Raw genomic sequence first — 18,702 nt, forward strand, 5'->3', positions numbered from 1 at the left:
AAACTGTATCCAGCATACCATTAGCATTTGGTTCAAGGCTTGTGTAAGTTAATGGCAGTTGATGGCCTCTTCTAACGACAATCACTGTAAGGGCTAATCCACTAATGCTCACAGTTAAATGCCATATTAAATACAGTCTTTTCAAAGCCCTCTGATGCACTATAAATCACAATTGACAGCCAGCACCAGTAATTATCAATGAGAGGGGTATGCAAGATGTCTCCTTTTTGTGGGATGTCGCCACTGCTGGAACAAACTCATATCTCTTATACAGTCACGGGCTTGGACATGCATTTTACAATTGATTTTCTTTTTAACGTGAATTTTAAAGACGAAAGAGAGCAAAATGTCCAACACTTCTGTCCAACGGAGAGCTGTGTCAGTGCAGCACAGCTATGCTGTAGACACAGACCCACCAGTGGTCTCAAGGCGTTGCTCCCGAAACATGCTGCTGCTTGATGAGCAAGCCTGGCAAAATGGCCTACAGGCATGATGTAACCAGACCTCAACTCTAGCGCCCTAGATGGTGCAGCACACGATTTGTAAGCAGAAAATGAAATCACAGGTCACCACAGAGTAAATAAATAAAGTGCACGACTGGAAGCCAAACCAACAGCAACAACAAAAGGAAGCCAGGCCAATGTAGGTGTCGACAATCCACGCTTCCTCTCGGCTGCTCGCTGCCCCTTTCCCCCGCACACTCAAATGCGATATTTAAAAAACCTGTGGCCATGGGAGAAATTATAGGGTGCACAAAAAAAAAAACATGAGACCGCATTGTGCAAAGTCTCCAGCCCAGGGCAAACAGCTCCAGAGCTGTGCCGCCCACAGGGACATGAGGGCACGCTCTCTAGGAGGAGCACAGTGAGAGACAAACAAGGCATGCAGAGGCATGGCAGCTCCCAGGCAGGAAAGGCACCACTTTCAGCCACTCTTGTGTGTCCTGACAGGCTGTTCTCCGTGTGGTTCAGACAAGTTCACTTCTCATCAGCTGTCAGCTCAGCCCTCTCCGTTGCCTTCTCGTGACTCCGGGCTCTTTCTTCACAACAATCATTTAGCCGAAATCTAACGTACTAAACCTGTTCTTGCCAAGCGAAACACAAAAAATGGAAAACAACACGTAGCACATCGAAAAGGCAAACATGTTATCACAGAATAACGTAGCAAAGTCTTCATTAACTTAAAAGTACATTTCTGTAATGACTTAACAGAAAAATAATTAAAGCTGACAATTTTAAAATCCAAAACCTTTATATTAGAAAATTCTCAGACAACTTCAGTCCTGCCAGCTGTCTAACAGCTTGATATTTGGGAAAAATAAGACTAAAATGTAAATAAAAACCTGCATGCTCACCACCTTAACATAAAAACTACTGTTTATGTTATTGAGAAAATCAATAGCACTGCATTGTACATGGACAATGCAAGAAATGGTTAATTTTCTATACTTTAAAAGTTTTACTATGATCACCCCATTATAAGGTTCATTGTATTACTACAAATGAAAAGTTGCACATGTTGTGCATTTACTGATAGACATATTCTAAAGTAGAGGAGAATGCTCAGAAATTTTATTGGAAGCCAGACAAAAGCACTTATCTAACAGCAAAACAGCTACTGAGAATGTCTCATCACCTTACCGCAGTAGTTCAGCACACATTTATTTTCAATCAATTGAAAAAAAAAATCAGTTCGGATCTTAAAAACAAAAGAAAATCCCCTCCAAAGCTCTGGGATTCACACGTGCAGGCCACTATCAACAAGCATTAATTCTGCAGAGATGCTGCAGAAAGACCAGTTATATTCCAGGACCCCAGCTCAAGTGACGATTCTAAAATTAAAACTCAGAGATCAAACTTTTCTATGAAGAATTAAAGTAAATTCAAAATACAAAAAGGCTACGCAAAAAAAGTACCATGGGATAAATGCTCTTTAAGAAATGATCATTAATGGTTTACTTTCATGACTCCGCTGTAAGCTGCAGAAGGCTGACACGTCACCCTGCCCAAGAAGCATGTCATGCCTCACTGTCAACATGCAGGATCAATATTTCATGAAGACAAAGTGGTCTGACAGTTCACAGCTCTGACTAATTAAGCTTCGTCTAATGGCTGTCAAAGGTATAAACGTTCCTGCACTGTAACCTTTAACATTTACTGAACAGTTCTATAATCCCTCTGACACTCCTAAAATACTTTTGGAAATCATAAGTTTCCAGAATAATCAAAGCAATGAGAAACCTTAGTTTATCTAGATGTTTGGCTGATGTAGGAAAGGTCTGGTACCAGTTCAGTTCAACAATGCAATATGAATTATTCAACAGTCTCTGGTTCGATAGCTCCTTTTGTGTCTGATTTCCTTCCTTGATACATTGAGACACACAACATACTGTAGCTTTAAAGGTGCACTGGTTTTAAATAATGACTCCATGACCCTTGTATATCAGGAGCACCTATCAGAAGAAAGGTTGCAAATTATGGAAAAACATCTGCTCCATCTAGCTTTTTTGGTTGCTAGCCACTAACTGATCTCACACTGTCATTTACTGAAGAAAGCCAGGGTATCTGCATCAACAACAAGCCGGTGGAGCTTGTTCCAAATTCTCCCATCCCCTTGTGTTACTATTTTCCATTTTAAATGCCCTTCTTTCTACTTCCAATTGTCTTTTCTGTTTCTTATTTCCCTGTTGATCCTGAATAGGACCAGTGGACTGACTATGTCCACACTTTAAGGTCTCTGAACATCTGAATTAAGGACCCTTGAATCTGCAAATCTGTATTTCAGCTCAATCCCTAATGTCCTATATTAGCTCAGGACTGACGTAATTGTGCTTAAAAATTTACCAGACTCCCCCAGCTCATCAGGTGCAGGTGCCTTAAAGAGACATAGAAAACCTACAGACCTAGTGGCCCCTCTATAAACAGTCTATGTGATATGGAAATTAGCTGATTGAACCATAAGCAAAGGCAGTTTAAGAATATAGCTGACTGCATCTTAAATTGTACACACAAACTGTATTTTTAAATGCTCCAGAACCTTGAAGTTTTTCCTGTTGGGCTTGTTGACTTGTAAGTTTTTGGGCACGGCCCATTTATCTTGGCAGAGCAAAGAAACTAGTAAGCATGACCCTTCAGACTGTTTGGTACTGGTCCAGTAGGTCTTCAAGTCAGGAGCGCTATGGTTTTTTTCACATGACAACAGCAACTATTTCCAGCCATGGAGAATACAGAATCAAATGTGTTTTTTTATTATGCATCTATTCTTCTTCTTTCTGTTTTGATGTCTCATAAAAGTTTATGAAGATTTGAAAGACCTATGTTCATTCTAGAAATAAAAATGAGAAAAAATAACTCTAGGAGTGATGACAGTCACCCAAGGCAAAGTTTACAAGGTTCAATATTTAATTTGCTTTATTATACACAAAGCACCATTTCCAGCTTAAAAAGTCACATACATAAGAAATTATATCTGGCACAAGAGCATAGGGATTAGAGAAAGTGTGTTGGAAGCCGACCAAACAGCGTATCTGTGATAGTGTGGTTCTTTCAATAGTCTTTTTACAACTACAGCACAGAAGTCAGACGTACAGGATTTTCATTACAACTCACTAAAGCCTGTTCTCTCCAGCAGTAAGATCCCACACACTACTCATACTGGCACCAACAGATCGCTTACTTACTATTCAAACAAACAAAAATTATACACACGTTTTTTTCCGGAACCCTTCAGATTGAGATGCATGCTCTATTCTAGGTATTTTAGACCAACTCCTTTCAGTGCAATTACAGCCATCAGAAGTGATCTCTTACATAAAAAACACAGAAGCATACAGTAATTGTAACCCAATATTTAATATCCTGCGGAAATCTAGCTCAGCTCATTAGCTTGGCTTTCATTTACACTGCCAGGAGTTCGGCCTGTTTTCATCTGCAGTTAACCATCATATCTCCCCTTCTTTCACATGGGTTCTAGACACACAAATATTCTCACTGGGGCTCAGTATAAGGCCTAAAATTATATTGCACAACCTATACCTGCACCTTACCCTTTTTAAATAAGCAATGTTGAAAAGTATTTTTCAAGTAAGACAAGGCTTCAGTTAATGTCAGGCTGTTATTTTATATAATGCTCTAAATATGGCCCTACTTAGAATTCATGTAGAGTCGCTCGGTTTTATATTCTAACTTGCCAAAGCAAATCTATTCCTTGAGGGTTTGCCTTTCTTTATTAAAAATGAGTGTTCAAAACTCTCTCACCTGACCAGCAGTCAAAGGCAAGCTCCAGGCAAACTCTGGGGGGAACTTAAAATGAAGGAGATCAACGAGTGTTGTGGCTAAGGGGAAAAAAGCTGTTTTCTTATTGTTTGCATTTTAATTAAAATACATGTTTGTTTTCTTCAAGAACTTGAAAGGATTATAAAGCACCTGTTTATGATGATAAGGGCTACAGAAAGGGGATCATATTTCCAACCCAAACAGAACTTTGGAAAGCTTCTATGACATTGTAATTTTTAATTTATTGGCTTGATAAGAGGATTTCATGTTAATTGAAAAGGTAGAAACCAGGAATGGAATTCTGCAAAATGGTATTCTGTGAAACGTCTACACTCAAAGAAAGCACCTGATCTTAGATTGTAAAAAAAAATGCTTTTACTCAAAGATCACTGCAAGATCCATCACAGCTTTCAGAAGCAGAACGTAGGAGCACGCCTTACACATGTTCCTGGGTTATCACATTTGTAAGTGCCACTCACTTTGATAACTGCCTGCTTTCTACACTTTAAGCCTGTTACGCTGTTAGCAAAACTGCTGGTCCATTCTGAAACAAATTCAGCTCGCAAAGAGACACAGCACACAGCTGTTCCTGAATCCAGAAGATGTTAATTGTTCATGAAAAAAGTACTTTTAATTTGAAAGGCAATACATTATATTCAGGCACTATTGGCATTTTGTTTTTTTTTTGGGGGGGGGGTTTAGAAAAATTAAAAATAATAATAATAATAATAATAATTGCTTACACTTATATAGCGCTTTTCTGGACACTCCACTCAAAGCGCTTTACAGGTAATGGGGACTCCCCTCCACCACCACCAATGTGCAGCATCCACCTGGATGATGCGACGGCAGCCATAGTGCGCCAGAACGCTCACCACACATCAGCTATTAGTGGGGAGGAGAGCAGAGTAATGTAGCCAATTCATAGAGGGGGATTGAATGAAGGTCTCTGCTAAGATCTAAGCCTAAGAGCTACTCTTTCCTGTTAAACTGACAGTAGCCTATGTGGAAGTGGAGGTCGAGTGAAGATGGTCTGTCTGAGTCACTACGGGGGTAATTGCTTCATTAAAACCTGGACGTCACCCTAGCAAAGCTCAGAAATGCAAACTTTTTTACCCCACCTCATGGGCAAAGGAGTAATTAAATAACAGGCTCCTGCACACTGCAGTGTGATCACGGGTGACCAACACATTTTCCAATGAAACAATCTACTGAAACACCATAACTCCTCAGCACAGATTAAGGCAGCTCTGACCAAAACAGCAGTGCCTTCCAGATTTTACCAAAACAATTAGTCACATCGGAAGACGGAATAAATGACTTGGGCCGCATTAAAGGACCAAAAAGGCAAAAGAACTGCAAACCCTCAAAGGAAACAAAATACAATCCTAATGAAAATATTATGTCTAAAAAAATACTGACCGCCACTTCTGCTCTAGAGAAATCATGCTTTCAAAAGTCACGTAGAGACCTGGAGTTGTCACAGGCCACACAGTACAGGCTTTAATGCTGTTGAATAACACAGACATTCCAGCGCACAGCTGTTGAGGGTGAAGTCTTCTTCACCCTGCAGACAAGTATGACTGGCACGCACTGCTCTCCAGTTAATGAACTGTGACATTTAGAGGGGGCAGGCGACAGGTAAAAACCTGATATCTTCCTGAGAAACAGTGCCGACAGCAATTACAGTACCTCATATGATGGATACTGTACGTTTCAGGAGGGAAAGCAGATCAAACTCTTCAAAAAAGAACAAAGTAAAAAAAAAGGAATCCAGTAAAACAGTTGGGCCTTAACCACAACACCACAATATTCCAATGGACTATAAAATGATATATCCGCCAGTTAATATCAAACCTGTTAATGACCAAGCTTATGGAAAAAAGTATGAAGTTAAGCTGCTTTGTCTGCTTCTATGGTGTATGACTAATATTTTCAGGAGAGACTCCCTCAGTTAAATTCCCTTGTTTTTTCTGTTGTTGCTGTTTTTCCAAGAAAGATAACGTGACCTGTCTCACGATCATAATCGTTCATTTATGTTACAAAGCCTGTGACAAAAAATGTATCGAGAGAGCGACAGAGGTGTGTAAAAATACAGTTTTTCCTCTTTATTTCCACTACAAAGTCCCATAGGGGAGAAAGGGAGACGGTGCTGCCCATCTGAGAAGCCCTTTCATTTTTCTATAGGTGCTTCCCGCACGCTCCCACACGCAATGCTGTTTAAGATGAACTCGTCTCTGATTTCATTTTCAAAACCGCTAAAAAAAAACAATAATCAGCACAATGATCGGAAACGCAAATAAAGCTGTCAAATGCCACACCCTGCCCTCAGCCCTGAGTCACTCTGGAGGCTGGATTCAGGGGCACAGGAAGAGGAGCACGTTGCTGCCGCATGCCTCCGACAGCCCCACCGACAAGGTGAACCACTCTCTGCATAGCGGCACAGCAGGAATCCACCTTTGTCGAATTCAGAAAATGCTCATTAACACCCTGCCTACTAAACAACCCATTCTGTAATCCTATACGTTCCTGAGCTGGTGCAAAGCTGTCTCGTCCTCTCCAGGGCTGAATAAGGGTCATGTAAAAGCCCCTGGGGCTCTTGCTCCTTGTATTCCTGGCTGTCACTGCGCCCTGAGCACTTTCTGCTGCAGACACCTCTCCCCTATTAAACACTGTCAATAAATAAGCCAATTATTTTCACTGAACGAGCTGCAGAAAACCTGGCATGAATGGGGACTGTTAGGGTTTGGGAGGAAAATTAGATAAGGAAACCTTCCTCATAGACATTCCCAAAGTCACCTGCCAAGAAGTCACAAGTGGAAACTGTACGGAAGGGCATTTAAAAACAAGAACAGGAGGCATTTGTTTGCACAAAGGGTGTTGGGAGTGTGGCGCAGGCTAACCAGTCCTGTGGTTGACGTTGATACCCTGGCTACGGTCAAGAATCAGCTGGATCTTTGGATCTTTAGATGTCTGGGATCGATTAGCTTGTAACTACAAAATGATTCTGAGTCGCTAAATGAGCTTTGTTTGTAACCCTTCTCATGTTCTGATTGTTCCAGGGAAAAAAGGCTAGAACCACAGTTAGAAAGAAATTCACAGAATTTTGGTAAGAGCTGTTTACAGTCTTCCTTTATTAACGCTCTCTGGGTAATATCTATTTTTCCAAGTTGCTCCGTAGTTGCTTGGGTTATGCCCAGACACACAACAAGTTTATTAAAGCACAATCCCAATCAATGTTTGAGGAAAAACCCTAGAAACCCCCAAAAAACTACCTTTTTTTTACATTTGTGACATCATCATAATAAGTAGTATATTGTACATCCACTGCAAAACAGAAAGGTAACCTCAAACTTAATCATCTTTAGATTCATGAATTTTTTCACTGAGAAAAAAACAAGAATCTAATATTTTTGTGCTTTGTTTTGGAATTTGTCTTTTGAATTCTATTAATTCTTAATAACCCATTTCCTAAGACATTTTACAGCTGTCAGATTGCTTATTTCAATCTTTAAGAGTTATCCTTCCATGTTGAAAACCAAAAGTCTTTAACGCTATGACATCTAAAAACTCTTAATCAACTCCACATGTTCTATCCTACTATTTATATTAAATATTTAAACATTTATTATATTTGGAGTGACAGGTATCATGAGATCTATTTTTTATTTACTTTAAACTGATTTTTATTTACTATAAACAATTTAAATGACCAACCTATGATAACAACTAGCAGTTAATAATAATGTTATGAAGTACAATTAAATGCAATAAAACCCCAATTAAAACAAAACTAAAAACTAAAACATAAGAGATGTTTAATAGTAGAAGCTGATACAGAATCCCATGTTCCACCTAAGTTTCAGAATCATAATGTTTTATTCTGCTGCTTTTGTAAGAAAACTTTTTGTTAAACATTTTAATAAAATATATAGCAAGAACAAATTCTATTAAGTGTGTTTTGAATCTATATTGATAACATGGCAAACAACAAACTCTTCTAGAAGAAAGCAGTTGTCTACAGATATTTTGGTCACAAAAGATGTTTAATGATAAATTATTAAAATAAACGTAGAGCTAGGGCCATACCATTTGTAAATTTCAAACCCTCCACTGGCTTTTAACGAGTGGGCTGTGTGGTGAACCTTTAACATGAATAAGACGAATCTGAAGCTTTGAATTTTTGGTCTGGCTCTCGAACGAAATTGTGTGTTTATTTCTTATAAGCCAAGCAATCGTAACTTCCTGCCCCTACAGCTAGAGAGTATACCAGCACCTTCGCTACAATCTGTAGGTCATTTGTTCGAAACAATCTGGTTTTGATTACAGATATGGAAAAAGTGGGCAAATAGAAGTGAAAAAAACGACTTGGCTTTAATTCATGGAACTGTTTCTATTTCAGCCACATATTCCAAGCATGTTTAGCAAAAAGAATCACAAACACTATGCAATGTGTGATGACAAATTCTTTACAAAAAATTGGCCACAATTTAGGGGTTTATTTGGCAGTATCTCTCCTATTGCCCTTTTTTTCTATTTTCCTTTCAACGAAAGAATACATTATTTATTGAGCTATCCTTTCACCAAGAGGCAGATGATAACACTACTGGCACAACGGTGAAACAATGCATTCAGTCTCTGCCTGGCCCTCTGTGCTTGGCTGCATGGCAGTCTTAGTGTTCACAGGAGTTTTTATGCCCTCTATATAATTACAGCCTTTCAGGAGATTATTACACACGATTCTGCTCCAGTCTTTACTCCCTGCACTTTTCTACCACCAGCTGAGCCTTTGGCGAAAGATTAGACACCACTATTGGCCAGACACAGCAATCCATATCCTTTTTAGACAATCCATTGAAGCAACATCCTTTTACACCAAATTCTTATACAGCAGAGGGACAGCACATGCACAGCTTTTCCAGTGAGCACGTCTTTATTCCACTGCGATCGGTAAACTAGACGTTTTAGCCCCTGCTTGTCTGCAAGGATGTATGAAACCTTGGACAGCAGCCAGGCTCTCTATCACAGCTGAAAGGTACTGCCATTTCACGGGTTCCCCATAGAAAGTATTCAGTTTGCCTTTCAAACCAATCTAAAAATAGACAGAAAATGACACAGTTTATATTCATCTCATTCTCCACCAGACAGATGCATGGCAAAAGTAAGGCTCACCTCCCATCTACATTACTGTAGATTTGGACTGCACAATGAACGTCTTTGAAGTTTTCCTCGGGATTGTTTCAAACGTTAGTCTTTTAAGTATAACATAGGGCACACATTCCTATCTTCTTAGAGAAGATCGGACAAACGGCAGTTGCTTTTCTTTCTCAAAGCTGTTCCGATCTTGCAGCGAGCCCTAACCACCCTCTGCACCCTCATCTTCAAAAACACATCCGTAACAAAAAAAAAAAGTAAAAAAACCCACTGCAGGAACTACAAAGTAAACCACCCATCTCGGTAAGCGCTTTAAAAGAGAAGTTCGAACAAAGCCGGGCACCAACTTCAAAAGGAGAACCCCTGTTTCTGATTCTGAGCATGCCAGCATCAACTGGTCACACTGGGCCCAAAGAGCTCATACTCCCGCACACGAACAGGAAGATGCGATCACCACAGCGCCAGCAGACCAGGCTGAGGCGCAGAGGACCGTGTCCCTAACTGGGAAAGGTCTAGCACCACACTTGACGGAGGTACTTACTTTTAAGGAGTCAAAGCAGGCGATTACTCTTCCGTTCTCCACTTGGCAGCTCTTTGAAGGGTGTGCAAATTTACATTCCGTGTCTGGTCGCGAGCAGGTTCCCCTCTGGAACTCTCGGCACACTTCCAACGTGAGCCACTTTGTGTCCCGAATCGGCGTGACGTTAACTGCCATGTTTGAAATTTCTAGGTAGTTGAAATTTTACACAAAAAACAACAACAAAAAAAAAAGAAAGATCCAGGCAATCTGCGGTATGATTCGAATAAAAAAAAAAAGTACCTTAAAAATAAATAAAAGGCTCTCCTTCTGCGTTCTTCGTTTATGCGGTGGCGCACTTCAGTGAACTGACAGAAGGTATCTTCTTTGTCGAGCTGACACAGCACAGAGCTGTTACTTTTTCAAACGGTTTTAGGTTTAGTGGGAGAGTATCATTGCTGAAGTGAAGGGGTGGCCTACAACTAGCCTAGAGCTCTCAGAAACCCATTCCAAACGCAACACCAGAGCCCAGCACAAGTCCCAGAACGTGGCAGACCCCTGTGGTAAACTCACAGTGCCTTCAGTAGAGTCGCCTGAAACCTGTAATCGTTCGCTCAGGGGAGTTGGCAAGTGGGTTTTTATGGCGCAATCATTATTGATTAGTCTGGCACAGAGAGTTGCAGCAGTGTGCAGCGACAACTGAAAAACCCGACAAGTTTTTTGTTGATTATTAATGGCAGTTAAAAAACAAACAAAAAAAAACGTTCTCTTTTTTTTTCCCCCCACCTCCAGAAGGAAAGAGATACCGGTAAAAAAAAAAAAAAAAACACTGTGATTTTACAATGAAGCAGCAGGGGGCGATGCCTGGTGCTGAGGCCGAGGCCAAGGACGAGGATGAGTTCACAAAATGTCTAAGTACAGGTGAGGAAGGGAGGGGGTGGGCTGGAGCAGCGCTGGAGGGATGTGCAGTCTTCGCAGTCTAGCTGGCAGCAAGCAAGGCAAAAAGCACAGACTGCTCTAGAAGCGATTCCAAGCAGCAGAGACGTCAGGAAAGGCACTTCTTTAGTACCAACCTGTAGGAGAAAGGAGATACAGTAAGAGTCACCAGACAGCATTTAACTCCTTAGCACAACCCCACAGCCCCCTTTACCCCCTCCTCCCAGCACCTAGCGTGCAACAGGGGAAGCCTGGAACACAAAATGGGAAACACCGTACTTACAGTTAAGCATACTGCAGCCAGCCATTGTACATATATATATATAAAAAAGAGACAAAAAAGAGGGGGCCGCTTCCCCTACTGAAGCAGTGCACGGCTGGAGGACAACCCATCGCACAGAGTTGCGGCAGTACCCTGGGCAGAAAGCCAGCAGTGTGGGCTGTCTCACGAAAGGTCGCGCCCGTCAGACATTCATTACTATTCAATAAGCTGAGAAAATGTCCATTAGATGTGACTTATCCCTTATTCTCTAGAGAGAGGACAGCCATGTGGGGGGGGGTCTGAATTTATCCGACATGCAGCACGGGGGATTAAACCACGTTGCTTTTTCAAAGCGAATATCTGTCCCCCTGCGCTGACAAAAAGAAAGAAGAAAACAAGACAGACACCTGCCGGTTAGCCGGAGCAGAAGTGAAAAAGCTTCTGAACTGCAGCTCACTTCCTAGCTGGTGTGCTCTCTGCTTCGACGGCTCTGCCTCAGGGACAGACTATGCTCCATCTCACACCCGCGAACAGAAAGGGAGCAGGGGTGTGTGCGAATGGTACAATCTCCTGACCCCTTCCATTCACTTCCTATTCCTTCCTCTCCAGCACTGCCTCTTCAGCTCCAGAGCACACAGCACACGCACACACAAAACCAGTCAGCAGACGCCGTCAATATGTTGCAGCCAGGTCCAATATCAACACAAGTAGCCCCTGTTGTGACCTTTTTTAAACTCCGAGGCTTTAGAAATGCAGAGGAAACAGAGACCGGGCTGGTGTCAAAGCGTCTGGTAAAATATAAGCAGTCAGAGAAGGAGGCGATTCCATTACAGACGTATTAAATATTAAAGAGGCAGTTTTATTTTTCGTAAAAATGGTCTACACACTCGAGGGTGTGATTTTGCCTGACTTAACCCATGCTGGAGGCGGTGTCAAACAGAGGCCTTGTAACGCAGAAGGTTTATCTGTAAGACATTAACTCTGAATGGCCTACTTGGCTGAAATCAGGAATCGAAATTTCGACACTGCAGTTTTTAAAATTCCACCATCTGGCTGTGATTTATTTTACCACCAAGTTAGGAGGGAAAAAAAAGACTGTGATCCCTGTACTGTTTTACCTCTGCCATTCTGTAAAAGCAGCTTTTGCTACTCAGAACTATTTAAAGAGCAGCACCTCTGACTCACAGAGGTCTTGCATGTCTGACTGCTTTTGGTAGGAAGGTTTATGAAAGAGTCATTAAATCTCACTGTTTATTTTTAAAAGTGTTTATTTCAATCAGACAATATTTGAAATATTTAATATGATATCCCTAAAACACTGCATTCTAAAAAAAGACAATGTTACTTAAAGGGTTTCTACTGCCTATTCTACAGTAATTCTTTCAATATGGCATATCAACTTATATCAGACTAGGTAAATATATATAGGCAATCCAGTTTTCCTATAAGAAAAAAAGAACGTCTATAACTTTTATTATCCTCAACACTGCTTATGAACGGAACACATCATTTAAAACTACTGTATATGTACAGTAACTGTAATATCCTACACTAGTCTATTCCAAAATACCAGTCGAAGTTCTCTTTCAGGACAGACTGATTAGAGAATGGGACTTAAAGTTAAACTCCACAGGCTGCCAATTGGCACTGTCTGCTTCTATATGTTTCAGAACATTCATCAGACAAAACAAACTCATGTGAGACCAGCAGATTAACAGAACACCTCCTGCAACTGTCCTGACCTCACACAATAACCTCTCTGTGGCTGCCACGCTGTTAAGCCAGGTCTCTGCTGAGCAGGATGACAGATTTTGTTTAGCGGGCCATGCTTTTTTGCCCAAACTGCTTTGTAGATGTACTGTACATAATTATTAAGTGCAACCAAAATCTTTCTCACCTTTGCCTGAGCAGAAGGGGACCAATGCAAAATTCAGCCTGGAATGTATAAGGTCCACCGTGAATAACTTCAGTAAGATTTTTAATAAATGCATCTTAAGCCACAAGAATAATGAAACATAAACAGCCACAGGCATTAAGATAATAAGCCAATGAATTTGCAATTTCATGCATGCTAAATAGAATTCAACTACCTAAGATAACATTTAAACACCACTCTATTTTTGAATATTAAAACTATGCATCCTGTTTACAACCCGATTGAAACATATTAATTACAGAGATGGGTGGACACACAGTTAAGTGTATTCCGTGTCATCTATTTAAAGACTGCTATTTGATAATCTGCAAATCTTCCCAATAAAACTTGTTTACGTAGCCAGACTACTTAGGCCTTCCTTATGGACACTGCTCCAGAAGGGCTGACATTATTTCATCACCTCTCTTAAATATAGCCTCTCAACTTTTAAAAGGTAAAATATTTTGGGAATATTCTCAAAATCACCGTTAACTGTAAACCCCTCTCTCCCCAGTAATGCAACGTAATTCAAGGTACTTTCCATTTCTTCTGAAAATAACTCTTTATTATTCTTGCCAGTTCTAAGTCTTGCTTTTTTTTTAAAAAAAGTGTACATGCATAACATGCAGTACTCACATCAATTATACTTAAAATAATTTTGAATTCAAATGCATTTTCAAGTTTCATCATATCTAGTTAATACTATACACATTAGTGAAGATTAAACGGGAGTGAATCAACTAACAAGTTGATTCACTCAACTTTGAAGTTGAACGAATTCAACTTAAAGAAAGTTCTTTTGACTTTTGCAAAAACACATTTAGATACTAAAACACATTTTGTTACATTAAGCATTACACACTAAGCTCCTCCTTAATAAGTCATGAAGTACTCAGGAAATTCAGTATAATTTGGAACTGTTCTGTTTCTGAATCTGAATCTGAATTCTGAATCTGTTATGCCATTTGTACTACAACAGTTTTCTCAGATAACAAAGCAAAGACACCAAGACTAAAGCTATTGAACCAGCTTATCCACAAGGATGCAAAATTTCACAGATTAGACATATCAGGCTTGGCAGTTTTACATACAGTATTTTCATACCATAATAAGTGCTGAAAATATTTCATATACTGTAAATTAGGTCAATAGCTTTCCAATTTTTCCCAGCTGGAGAGAGATGAAACATCATGAAACATCATGCGATATCAACAAGAGGCTGTTTCTTTAAAAGGAAGCCTTATTCATACCTTTTATATAATTTATAAGACCTTGTCAGATGCCCATGCCAATTAGTTTTATAACTAATGCGTCAAACACTACAATAAGTATTAATACAAAAGTAAATAATTGAAAACTTTTATATAATTAATATACTACTTAGCTAAGTTCACAAGAATTTGATTACCACATCCCAATCTCCTGTTATCTGATACGGAAAGAGCAATATCGAGCTGAGCAGAGGATAGGAACCTGCTGTGGTTTCATAACCAAATTACTTCATACTTTACACATTAAAACATGCATTTAACTATTAGCCTTACAAAATAGAATAATATTTATTAGTAGAGTCAATCAAAAACTAAAACTAAAATTACACAAGCCAGGGTTGTTACATTTTTCAAATGTTCTAATAGTCTCAGGTGTGTGAGTGGTGATGCAGCTTTCAGATTTTTGTGATTTAAAATAAAAAATATATTTATGCTACCCGCTGGCTAGAGCTCTGTTAGCTACAAGTGCAGTTCAAAATCGATGTGCAGTGTGACTCATCAGATGAGCACATTCTTCTCCTCATCTACAATGCTCTTTATATAATGTCATTTTTTCTTCATTGAGTTTCTCATTTGCTTTTCACCATTATCAGAAGCTTCTTTTGGAAGTTACCTAAGGAGACTTTTACTACTTGGAAATCATGTTCTTCTTCATTTTTGGAGCAATTCTATTAAAAATGTCTCATATTCATCTTTACTCAGTTTTCTTATTCAAAAACCCAGACATCCACATATGTAGGAAGGACCAGCAAAGGAAAATATTAAAATGTTTCACTACATGGTATTTGTCATGGAGGAAGAAACTTTAATGACAGAAATTAAAAAATGAACCAGGCATTGACTTTCTGAAGCTTAGGTTAGTAACACCATTTAGATATTTCTGTAGCAATACATACAGAGTATTTAGAGTATTTTTTTCCACTTGAAAAAAAAACGCTACAGATGCTAATTTCTAAGTCTAATTCCATCCTGACTAATTCCTAATGTTTTTGCCTTGTGAAAACTTAAGCCTACTGTGGAAAAAAGGTATTTTGTTTATGTAGAATGGACTGTATATTGTTTTTAAGGTTTTGTAGCTGTTCTGTACAGACAAGACACACAGATCGAACCGCATGGAGATGTATTTAGAAAAATGAATAAACCAGTAAACCACACTGGCCTCACAACACCCTATAATAAGACGTCACAAAGGAGAGGCTCCACATCTGAAAGTAATCCCAACACGCAGAAGCAACGTGGTGGCACGCCATCTTTTCACCTTGAATGACTTCCACGACAGAGGAAGCTGCATGGCTTTATCAGACTCCCTCAGAATGGGACGATGCAAATGAGCACAGTCTGTAACAAATAACACCAAGTCTGATAAAGCAGCAGTACAGTTACAGATTTCTGCCTTGTATTATACTGAAAGGGTAAAGAATATGCTCTACATTACACACAGGAAAGGAGAAAAATCTGTAGACATTAAAATGAAACAATGGCTGGATTCAGAGCTATCCAGACACACGTACGGGCTAGAGCTGACGTCTCTGATTTGACATATTTGGGCTGAAAAAAAAACAGAATAATGATTTACCAGTTAGTCTGGAAATAAGTCTTAAAAAAAATACTTCCTGTTTTTTTCTCCTTTAGACTCTTTGATTTTTTATTCTGTAAAATACTTCATTTTTAATGAATATATGAACAAATTTTCTAAGTGAAAATGCATTTATTTTTTAAGAATTCAAACAGACACACAGTAGAGAGGCTTGCCCAGCACACATGCTGTACGACTGTATGATTCACTTAACTGCAACTGAAACACAGGGAATTAAACACTCTATTGGAAATGGTGAGATTCCACTGTGATGTTTACAGGGCACAAGACCCTTGCGTATTCCTCCTTTATTGCGATTACAGATTTATTTCCTTCTCCACTGTTCTGTGCAGCCTTGGATGCCTTTCTAAGGATATTGTTGGGAATACACTCGGTGCCAGCTTTCGATAAAAAAGAAAAATACAACATACTTTCAAGCGCAGGATTGTTTACAGAGTGGGGAGTCAACAGATTAAAGATTCGTTTTGCGTTTTCTCAGGAAATCATGGCTGACAGAGGTGACAGTGCAAGATGAGAAGAATATATACAATCTACACAGCTTGGCACCTTACAGAGCAAGGTACACAACATGACGCTGCAAGGTCACTGCTGCCTTCTAAACTAGCACCGGCCAGAGCAGTGGATTATATTCTATAGGTACTTTCTGGTGTTTGTTTTGTACATAAACTGAAGCATCACTGCAGTTCTATTAAATGCAGTTATTGATGCCTCCCAATTCACACAATGCTAAACTCCTGGTGGGCTACAAGCTCTTTCATTCTGGCTCACGGGCGTCATCAGTTAAGAGGGCAGAATGGATGCAAGGCTGGCCTGCGCAGAAGCAGCACGTGCACTGATGTGTGATACAGGGACATATGGCAGAAATGTGTCAGTGCATCTCTACCCTGACCAGCTCTCACTCAGGACCAGTCTCCAGCGAGTGAGTCAGGGAGCAGAGAATCTGCAGTGTGCAGCACATGGTCAAAAGTTAAATGTTACTGTTGCTACATACAAGCAGATTAATGGTCAGGATGCGCTGTTTTATTTAAGCCACAGCCTGCATACTTACTGTACACGCCTTTGTTAAAAAATAAAAATTGCTCCCGTCTAAAAAGAAATGCAGTACAGATGTGTAAGAACTGGTAACTCCTATCTGAAATCAGATAATTCTCTCAGAATCTTTACTATTTTCTGAAGTCCTCTAAAATGCGAAAAGAAACGGTATTATTAACAAACATTTATAGTTCAAAAAATAATTTATTCAAAATATTTTTAAAATATATTTGCTTCATTTATAATATACTCTAATGTTCTACTAAATTACATAATGAGAACCTTACCGGCCAGAGAAGACGAATTACAGTTAATTGGCAAATTATTTTACAGACAATACCTATTATAGCTAAATTAATGAGAAAAACCTGCTCCTCATTCAGGGTGACAGGTTTGTTTTGTGCAAAATAAATTAAGATAAAGTTGCTCCAACTAACATCAAAATCAGCATCATAGAAACCGATTTAATGTTTCTGCAAGCGGACAATTTGACTGAAGTTTCTGCTCTATATTTCTACACACCATTCCAATAGGAACCTTGCTCATCCCCAAGCTTCCCTCTCCCTGTCTGTGTGTCCGTGTCTGATGGAGAGCAAGCCGGGGTCTGCGAAAAGACGAATTCCTAATGCAAGAAATTGTATAGGGCTAATGAAGTGATGTTATGCTATGTTATGTTATCATATATGTCATCCTCACAGGCCAATGACAACAGTGCAGCAAAGTCACACAAGGTGAAGCGACCTGACAGTGCAACAGTTACATTGCAATGGCGCGCGCTGTCATATGCTTTTAATAAAATCCCAGATGTTTAAAAACTACAAACGCTCAAAATGCATCACAATGGGAGAAAAGTGGAAAATAAAGACAATCTGTAATCAGAGCATAATTGGTAGCTAGATCCAAAAACGGCAGTTCTGGTGTAATTAAAGCTGGTGGTTGCATGTGCAGCACACAGCAAAGCTCTTCATGGCCTTCAGTCAACGATCCATCTTTCTCCATATCACTCCCATAATTCAAATTCTCTCAGCAATAGCCAATAAACGCTTTTATGATTTCTTTTTCAAGTTAGGATTTCAAGCCCAGTTTGTGATTCCTGACTGCATCAACTCAGTTTTACCAGCAGAGGAGGAACAAGGACATCAAGTCCCTTCCTCCAGAACGCCTGGTTGGAGCGAGCCCCCAGGTAGGGGCTAGGCACGCACGCAGCGGAGCCAGCGCCACCTGGCGGAGAGGCACAGCCCTCGCAGACAGCGCCACCTGGGGGCCGAGGGGCCCAGCAGATCCCACAGGCTGCAGGCGTCCAGCAAGCTGAGGCCAAAGCCAAACCAGGCAGCACTCAGCCAGACACGCGGCTCCCCCTGGGAGCCCCTTTCCCAGCCCATCCCTTCAGAAGCCCAGCGTTCTCGTTTTTACATCCCGTCTACTGCCTTTTTCCAAACAGATCACAAAAAGACAATGTGCAGCACCGCGACGATGTTAGGAGGAAAGTAGGCAGGTAGGTAATTCCACTGGAGCCACACAAAACAGCTCAGCACAGGCCAGAGCTTCTCCTCCTTTCTTGGCATGAAGCAATCAAGAGCATGACTCCCCCCCAGAGAATGGAACACCAGTCCATCGCAGTCTACCCTCGCAAAAGCTGCTCCCCACTCATACTGCTGGGTGGACTGCAGCCACTGGGGTAGAGTACCTCACTCAAGGCACAACAGCATCGTCCGCAGCCAGGAATCGAGCCCACAACCCACCA

General features: G+C 40.3%; 1 protein-coding gene across 22 annotated transcripts in view; it reads right to left on the bottom strand.

The window, feature by feature from the left end:
• mbnl1 (muscleblind-like splicing regulator 1) overlaps nt 1–18,702 on the bottom strand; it is an 88,153-nt gene that overhangs the window by 46,426 nt on the left and 23,025 nt on the right. For 18 of the 22 annotated variants that reach the window (XM_088620123.1, XM_088620097.1, XM_088620114.1 and 15 more), the window contains exon 2: nt 9,970–11,018. The exons of the other annotated variants lie outside the window; for them this stretch is intronic. In XM_088620123.1, the coding sequence (XP_088476249.1) occupies nt 9,970–10,143 (174 nt within the window). In that variant the 5' untranslated portion in view covers nt 10,144–11,018. The remainder of the gene's footprint in view (nt 1–9,969; nt 11,019–18,702) is intronic. 22 annotated transcript variants of the gene reach the window in all.

Source organism: Lepisosteus platostomus, chromosome 2 (assembly GCF_059453375.1).
Source record: "Lepisosteus platostomus isolate fLepPlt1 chromosome 2, fLepPlt1.hap1, whole genome shotgun sequence".
Classification (NCBI taxonomy): domain Eukaryota; kingdom Metazoa; phylum Chordata; class Actinopteri; order Semionotiformes; family Lepisosteidae; genus Lepisosteus; species Lepisosteus platostomus.